The sequence below is a fragment of the Octopus bimaculoides genome, chromosome 2, assembly GCF_001194135.2.
Source record: "Octopus bimaculoides isolate UCB-OBI-ISO-001 chromosome 2, ASM119413v2, whole genome shotgun sequence".
Taxonomy (NCBI): domain Eukaryota; kingdom Metazoa; phylum Mollusca; class Cephalopoda; order Octopoda; family Octopodidae; genus Octopus; species Octopus bimaculoides.
In genome coordinates, this window is record NC_068982.1 from 100,095,106 (window position 1) to 100,104,578 (window position 9,473).

The window sequence follows — 9,473 nt, forward strand, 5'->3', positions numbered from 1 at the left end:
CACACACACACACATATATATATATATGAAGGCATACTGACAAAATGCTGCTCCTCTAAACAGAAACCTTGCCTGTCATTCTGGTTTTGTATCACGAAGTAAAGCTGTCCTTGCTGTTCCATTTACCAAAAGGTTTGCAAGGCACCAGCAGGCCTCAAGAGACATGTTCGTGTCCACAGAACATGATTACTGCTTTATTTTACTGAATCCTCATTTGTTGTTCATGACAAAAGAATCTATCACACACACATATATATGTACACACACACACACACACATGCACACACACACACACACTCACACATACAATCATCCATACATACATGTATATAATTATCATTATCATCATTGCTTAATGTCCAATTTGCCATGCTTGTATAAGTCAGAGGATAAGTTTGTTGAACCAAATTTTTCAACACCCACATGCTATTCCTGTTGCCAACTCCCACCTGTTTCCAAATGAAGTAATATTTCCTGTAGTGTATCAAACAACAAACAGCCCAGACATGCTTTCCCAGAGTATTGCAAACAAACAACACTCTTAGTATGAACAGTGATTCTTTATTTACCGCTCTCTGTCGGTTTCAATGACAAGGGTCCCACTTGATCCAATCAACAGAACAGCCAGCTCATGAAATTAATGTGCAAGTGGCTGAGAACTCCACAGACAAATGCACCTTTAACATAGTTCCCTGAAAGTCTCAGTGTACGACTTATTTTTGCGAGCTGAGTTTACATTCAGCCACATCAAAACAAAAGGAATACATACTCACACACTGACACACACACAATAGACTTCTAGTTTCTATCTACCGAATTTCACTTACAACGCACTAGTCAACCCTGGACTACTGTAAAAGACTTTAGCTGATATTGTCCATGCAGTGGGAATTGAACCCTCAATCACACAATCCCAAAGCAAACTTCATAACTATACAGTCATATCTATATATATTAGCAACACAGGCAGTATTAATATTTAAGAAGTAAATATTTATCACCGCTTTAACGTGGATGCTCTATTAGAACAAATTATACTGTGGAAGTTACCATGAGAGAGACCCACAGATTGGTTTTTAGTGCAAAACACACTTTTGTGTATATTGGTAGTGGGGAGATAAATCCCCACCACCTCCAGATCACCAAGACCACCAAATCACATGATTTTGGTCTTCCTTGACCTTGTCAATGATGGACACTCAGCCACTAGAGATAACAGTGATTCATCTCTGCCAGAAACATATAAAAAAACAGTGCCAGAACAGACGCTGGTGTCGTGATCAGCCAATGGACTTGTAAAAAATATTTATTAGTGACACTGGCAGCTTTAATACCAAGAGATAAAGAAACAGAGGTTCAAATTTGTCTGGCAGCAGTGATGGAGTGGGTGGTGTGGGCAGCAGTGATGGAGTAGGTGGTGTGGGCATACTCTTAGCAGATAAGTGGGTAGATAAGGTAATTGAGGTAGACAGGGTATGCGATAGAGTTATGAAGCTAAGACTTGTCATAGATAAATTAACAGTTACATTTATCTCCACCTATGCTCCTCAGACTGGGCTGGCTGATGACCAGAAGGACCAATTCCTATGAGTTCCTCCTGCAGACTACCTCAATGACAAGTGACAGAGACTTTGTTATTGTGGCTGGCGACTTTAATGGACATGTTGAGTAGCAGTCCCATGGATTCCATGGGGTGCATGGTGATTATAGCTTTAGCCCTAGAAATGAGGAGGGAACAAAGCTACTTGAGTTCTGTGATGCATATGATCTCATGATCTGCAACACTAACTTCAGAAAACCAGCCAGTCACCTAATCACTTATCAGTCTGGTGGGCAAATAAGCCAGATTGATTACCTCCTCACCAGGCAATGAGATAGACAGATGCTCACAAATGCAAAGTCACCCCAACATAGGCTACTAGTTAGTGACTTCAGAATTAGGTCTAGAAAGGCTCAAGGAAATAAACCACACTGGAAAAGAAGATTATGGAAGCAAAAAAACCCAGCAAACCATCAGAAATTTAGAGATATTCTAGTGGAAGCCTCTGACGAAAGAGAGGAGTAGACAGGGACATATAGCTTAGAGGACAATTGGAAGTTTCTGCAGAACAATCTACTGAGGACTGCGAAGCAAATCTGTGGCTGGTGCAAAGTCCCGAGGCCAAGGGTGACATGGTAGTGGAACAAGGAGGTAGACAGTGCCATAAAAGCAAAGAGACAGGCTTGGAAAGGCTGGAAAAAAGGTGGAAGCAGAGAATTATATCAGGGAGCCAGGAGGCAAGATAGGCAACAGGTTTACATAGCAAAAAGGAATAGCAGAAGGGAAGAAGTTTGCCAGTGTTTTACAGCGCGAGGATGAGAGGCATGAAGTGTTCCAAGATGTGGTGGATGGGAAATGTGTGCAAATGGATAATGGTATGCTTGCACTTAGTGTCTCAAAGAAGAAAGATGCATGGAAGTGTCATTATGAAAGGTTACTAAATGTGGAAAATGAATGGGAAGAGAGTCTTTCAAATATTGAACCAATTAAAGGACCAGCCATCAGAGTTAATAACAGTATAAGAGATAAAGCAATTAAAGATATGAAGACAGGGAAAGCCCCTGAACCATCGGGTGTCACTGCTAAGATGATAAGAATCCCCAGTGGTGTGGGATACAGCCTAGTCACTTGCATTGTTAATCAGGTCATTCAGGAAGGCACCCTCCCCACTGGCTGGTGCAGTAGTGTTATAGTTAGCTGCTACAAGGGCAAAGGTGATGCTTTAGATAGAAACAACTAGAAGTATCAAAGTGCTGAACCAGGTCATGAAAGTTACAGAGAGAGAGTTATAGCTCAACTGATTAGAAATAGAATCAAACTAGATGAGATGCAGTTTGATTTTGTGCCTGGGAAGAGTACCATAGATGCCATCTTCCTAGTGAGACAGTTGCAGGAAAAGTATTTGACCAAGAGTAAACCACTGTACTTGGTTTTTGTCAACCTGGAGAAAGCTTTTGACAGAGTCTCACACTCTGTTATATGGTGGTCTCTAAGGAAGTTAGGAGTAGAAGAGTGGCTTATTACAGCTGTACAAGCCATGTACAGAGGGGATGTCAGTAAGGTGAGAGTCAGCCATGAATACAGTGATGAATTTAGTGTACAGGTAGGGGTTCACCAGGGCTCAGTTCTTAGTCCGCTCTTATTCATCATAGTCTTCCAGGCTATAACAGAGGAATTCAAAACTGGATGCTCATGGGAATTACTATACACTGATGACTTCGCTCTTGTTGCAGAATCTGTAGCAGAATTGCAGAAGAAATTCCAGGTATGAAAGCAAAACCTGGAATCAAAGGGCCTTAAAGCTAAACAAGCTAAGACCAAAGTTTTTGTTAGCAAGAAAGCAGATAAGACTCTAATTCCATCAGGTAAATGGTTCTGCTCAATCTTCACCATATGTAAGCTATGTAAGTAGATTAACAAATGAGGTCACCTTTGTGTGTGGCAGATGTGCAGGAACAATAAGCACTAAGAGTACATGGGACTTAGACTCTCTCAAATGTCCAGCAGGCTCTCTCGAGGTAGTAGATGGTTTCTGTTACTTAGATGACCAAATTAGCAATGGGAGTGGATGCTCTGAAAATATTGTTTCTAAAATAAGAATAGGATGGAGAAAGTTCAGAGAGCTACTACCTCTGTTGGCAACAAAAGGACACTCTCTCAGAGTGAAAGGTAGATTGTATGATGCTTATGTACAAACAGCTATACTCCATAGTAGTGAAACTTGGGCTCTAAATGCAGAGGACATATGTAGACTAGAGAGAAATGAAGGCAGTATGCTCCGCTGGATGTGCAGCGTCAATGTGCATGAACGACAAAGCACAAATGTGTTGAGAGAAAAGTTGGGCACAAGAGGAATCAAATGCAGTATATGTTGGTCTGGGCATGTGATGCGTATGAATGAAGATAGCTGTATAAAGAAGTGTTGGTTACTGAAAGTTTGTTTAACAAAACTGTCCAACGAACGGGAACGTGAATCTCTGAGTAACAGCTTTTGTTATATTTTTGCTGCTTTTAAATAAAGCATATTACTCTACCTGTGGTATTTGAGTACTCTTTTTTCCACCTTGTTTCACATTTATGTGCTTACTCCAGTATATATATATATATATATATATATATATATATATCATATCATATCATATACACACACATACACAGATGTACACATGTGTCTTTTGCCTATCTACATTGGCAAAGAATGTCAACATTAGCAAGGAAATTGAAAAACCAATGCTTGCTACATTTGTTCTGTGTTAGCTAAGAGAGACTTTCTTGTCAATTTTGCTACTGGAAATGCAATGACCAGTAACTGTCCAAATGAAAACTTGTAAACAACAACACTATTGCTCACAAACGTCTATATGAATACATAGATAAATAATATATAGATATATATATTATACATATATATACATAGATAAATAATATATGCTAATCTTGGAGTTATAAAATACATATTTACTTTGTCATCACACAGACAAAGGATTTGACACACCATCATTATTATATGACAGTTAAAAATTTATCAATATCATAAGTGATTGTAGGCATCAAGTTAACTTCCATCTGCATGTCAATATCATTGCTCTGTCCTCTAAAGGCAGAATGAGCCAACTGGTTGTATACACACTATAATGATGAATATGCTTCATGTCCAGGTTGAAATTTTAAATACTTCAATTTCTTTTATTGATCAATATGATATAAAAAAATTAAAGAATTTGGAGTTTTTCTGGCTTACTTTATGGCTACCACATGTTTTTTTTTTGTTTTTCTTTATTAAATTGGTGAGGAAAAAGGGCTAGAAATCAGTGAGATCAACTAGTTAGTATTCCTTTTCAACAGCTGCAAGCTGATGACTGTTGGAAAAACACATGCAGGGAAGGGTCTCTACAGAAGTAATATTCAGGGGAAGAAGGACTGGAAATATTGGTTAGTGTGGAATCCAAGATGGGATCACAATATTAGTGACAAGAGGACAAAAGACAAATTAGTAAGGAGATGGTCAATAGTTGTTTGGCGATGAAGTATTTTCTAGCTCTGAAGAGGGAAAACCAATTTTTAAAATGTTGTTTATGCGATGTTGAGTATGTACATTCACTATACCAGGAGATGATGAGGCCTGGTATTTATAGTAAGCCTGAGGATTGTAATTGTGTGTTGTTTATGTTTAGGGTTTGGAGCATAATAATGTTTTCTTGGCATGTGTCATAATTGAGTCTGTGTGATGATGAAGGAGACAAGATTGGCATGATTACATTGCAGGATGGTTCTTTTTGCTTTTTGATCTTGGTTCATAGAGTTAGTACAGGTTTAGTGTGAGGTGCCAAGTTTTCATGTGGGTGTCATAATGGGTGGAGAGAATTAAATAACAATGAAGGTTGGTATCATCTGCATAGAAGTAAGTACTGAAAAGGCCAGGACATACAAGATGTACATATAGAAGGAAGAATATGTGGGACAAAACCGAACTTTGGAGTACACTGGGTTTGAAAGTGTGTGGTTCAAACAGAGTCTCATCAGCACATGGTGTGATGGTTTGATCTGGCAGGATAACACCAATGCAAGAGACAAAAAGTGGATAGAATTTATATACTAATGCTGGTGACATGTTAGAAGCACCCAGTACACACTGTAAAGTGGTTGGTGTTAGGAAGGACATCCAGCCAAAGAAACCATGCCAGAGCAGACAATGGAATTTGGTGCAACCCCTGGCCTTACTAGCTCCAGTCAAACCATCCAACCTATGCTAGCATGGAAAACAAACATTAAATGACGATGATGATGACGATACAGAAAAAAAGTTTAGGGGATATTAAGGCTCCCACACAGTAAAGTTGTCCAAGTAAACTTGGAATATACATTAAGTATAAGCTCACTGAGATACAGAAAATAATACAACATGATTTCTTTTATTGACACAAGATCACAAAGTGTAAGAGAAGAGCATAGTTGAATGAATCAAACCATGACTAACTGGTATTATTTTATCAATGAGGCTGGATTTGAAACCAAAATACAAAGGGACATAACTAAAAGCCTTAAAGAAAATAACCTAATAAGTGTCTCCATGAGGCACAAGAGCTTATAAACCTGATACTTATATCTAGATTCAGTAGTACTAAATGGATGGGAGTGGAGGTGCAATGGCCCAGTGGTTAGGGCAGCGGACTCACTGTCATAGGATCGCGGTTTCAATTCCCAGATCGGGCGTTGTGAGTGTTTATTGAGTGAAAACACCTAAAGCTCCAGGAGGCTCTGGAAGGGGATGGGGGTGAACCCTGCTGTACTCTTTCACCACAACTTTCTCTCACTCTTACTTCTTGTTTCTGTTGTGCCTGTAATTCAAAGGGTCAGCCTTTGATAATCACTGTGTCACGCTGATTATCCCAGAGAACTACATTAAGGGTAAACGTGTCTGTGGAGTGCTCAGCCACTTGCACATTAATTTCACAAGCAGGCTGTTCCGTTGATCGGATCAACTGGAACCCTCGACATCTTAAGCAACAGAGTTGCCAACAACAAATGGATGGGAAATGAACCTGGTCTTGAATAAATATGTCATTCTATTGCAAGAAATATTCTCAGCTTCTTTTCTTATTCTTCACACAGAAGTAAAATGAGAAAGTACAAAGAACTAGAATTAAATATCTTGCTCAGAGACAAAGTATAAATGCAGGAGACATGAACTTGTGCTTCTTCCATTTGACCATTTTATTACAACATTCCAACAAATATCTTCAGTCATATTTGATGAAGCAGATCTCTGGCCAGATGTACTTCCTGTCACCAACCCTCGCCTACTTCCAAGCAAAGTAACACTTTCCCTTGTCTATTAAATAACAACCTGGACATGCTTTTGTAGAAGGATTGCAAACAAATAGCATGGGTTGTATGAATGTAGCTCTTTGCTTACAATTGGTGCATGCATGTCAAAGGAATAATACATATACACATGCTCACATTATGATTGGCTTCTACCAAATTTTTCTCACAAGGCATTAGTTAACCTGTGGTTACAGCAGGCACCAGAACTCTATCAGCACATGCCATGATCTTGTAGGATGCCAACAAAAAGTGTCTTATGTACACAACTTGATATAACTAGTTATAGATGAGCCAGTGAAAGAGTTTCTAGGTCATTGCTCAATCTGCTAGAAAGAGCAGCCAACTCTCTTCCAAGTCACAATCTTTTCTCATAAAGAAAAGGATACACTGGAATGAAGCAGTGCTAGATATATAGTATAGTATGTTCTTTTGATCATAGGCATGCTTGATTAGAACTGATCTGGGATCAAACAACAACAACAACAACATAAAACACATAGTTATAATGCTGTCATATAACTAAGGAAATGATCTTTAAAGAAGACCAATAAACTGCTGTTGGTAGTTGACTTAAGAAAGATATAGCTACACTGATATTCACTAATAACAATATTGTAATTTACTTTTTTTCTTTTAGTTCAAATCAATTTTTATCACTTTTGAGATGATAAAATATATATCGGTTAAACAGGAGAGGCAGGACAATTCTGCTGTAGAATGCCAAAATGATCAGATGCTTGAAATTGCAACTTGGTGGTTAGTAACTCTGAATTTAAGCCATAACAGTTATGGGTATCAGATCTGTGGTTGTTCTAGAGAAATACATTTAGAACAAACCATTGAATATTCCCAAAGAGAATGGCAATAAAAAGGGAAATCAGTTGTAATACACATCAATGTCAAAAGATGTGTGAACAAGACATGATTAACCAGGAAGGTGCAGTCTAGCAAAAGCAATAAAATGATTAAAAAAAGAACATTACAGCAGCCTGATACTTTTCAACCTTTTTTCCCCATTTCTGTTTAATAAAGAAAATGAAGTGTGATATCTTATATCAACGACTACGATAAAATGAATCAGTTATTAGATAGGTTATTTTCTTTGTTGCTGTTTCTTAGATATTAGATTATAGTCATCAAGAAGTGCAGTTTAATTACAGACTTAATCCAAATGAAAGACAAAAACATGGCAGTAAAAAAAAAAAATCCAACTCAGAGGCATTATAATATATTTGACTTAAACAAAGCAGTTTATGATATAATTTGATAACAAGCAATATGTTCTTTCATAATAACCTGAAATGAATGCATACCAATGTGGCTGCTTCAGAATTATATAAAGATATACTTACATTCTGGACATTTCCATTCTGGCAGAGTTGAAAGTGCAAGCAATGGAATCATATATTCTATACTAGGTCCTTGGTATAGGGGTAATCTGCATAAAGAATATTAAAATGGTTATAAGAGAAATAAGTATTGATTTTTCTTCTAAAGATAAATCAATAGATTCATCCATGTAAACAAGAATGAGAAAAAAATGTATTTATTTCATAAGCAGAAGGTCCTTCTTTTTTCAACAGAGATAAATGTACAGTTAAACTCCAATCTAGAGTTATGCCTGCAGCTTGACACACCTGCATGATTACAGGTGTAAATTCAGAGGTGCAGTCTTGTCACACACTGTGACATGCAGATTTTGCCTGAGAATCACATAAAGGGTAAACGGGTTCAAAGGCATGTGACTTAATGGTTAGGATATTCAGCTCATGATCGTAAGGTCATAAGTTCAATTCCTGGCAATGCATTGTGCCCTTGAGCAAGACAATTTATTTCACATTACTCCAATTCACACAACTGGTAAAAATGAGTAGTATCTGTATTTCAAAGGGACAGCCTTGTCACACTCTGTGTCAACATGAATCTCCCTGAGAACTATGTTAAGAGTACATGTGTCTGTAGAATACTCAGCTACATGCATGTTCATTTCATGAGCAGGCTGTTCCACTGATCAGATCAACTGGAACCTACTTTGTTGTAACCAACACAGTGCCAGTTTAAAACGGAACCGTGGAATGTTCAACTACTTATACACTAATTCAATGAGAAGATAATCCAACTTGTTGAACAAATGAAATCCCATCATCCAAACCAATGGATAGCCATCTTTGTTGTACCCAAGACTTGTCCAACCAATTCTAGCTTACAAATAGAGACAATAAAATTTTGATAAAAATGACAGTGATATGAGGTGGTGAGCTAGCACACCGGGCAAAATACTTAGTGGTATTTCATCTGTCCATATATTCTGATACCCATATCTGTTAGGGCTTAAAAGGGTCAACTCTGACTTTCATCCTTTTGGGATTGATAAAATAAGTGCCAGTTGAGCTCTGGGGTCAATGTTATCGACTTACCTCCTCGGCTGAAGTTGCTGGCCTTATGCCAAAATTTGAAATCAATAATGACTGATCTGTAACAAATCCTTCCAGTGTTACTCTCCCTATTCACCCTTCTAATGAGATTTATAAGCAGTTTAGAAGCAAGTCATTTTGACAGCCAGTGGGGCAGACATCTCTAGAAATTCCAAAATATATTATAAAAA

General features: G+C 37.9%; 2 protein-coding genes across 3 annotated transcripts in view; both read right to left on the reverse strand.

Moving 5' to 3' along the window:
- Window positions 1-8,306, reverse strand: part of LOC106868825 (solute carrier family 23 member 1) — a 44,182-nt gene extending 35,876 nt beyond the window's left edge. The window contains exon 1 of one of the 2 annotated variants that reach the window (XM_014914252.2): window positions 8,221-8,306. Coding sequence is in view for 1 of the 2 variants with exons in the window: in XM_014914251.2 (XP_014769737.1) it covers window positions 8,221-8,272 (52 nt within the window). In the remaining variant the exon portion in view is untranslated. The remainder of the gene's footprint in view (window positions 1-8,220) is intronic. The other variant, XM_014914251.2, reaches the window with a different exon arrangement.
- Window positions 8,283-9,473, reverse strand: part of LOC128247072 (uncharacterized) — a 155,211-nt gene continuing 154,020 nt past the window's right edge. Inside the window, exon 5 of the mRNA XM_052965865.1 lies at window positions 8,283-8,306. Within this exon, the coding sequence (XP_052821825.1) occupies window positions 8,283-8,306 (24 nt within the window). The remainder of the gene's footprint in view (window positions 8,307-9,473) is intronic.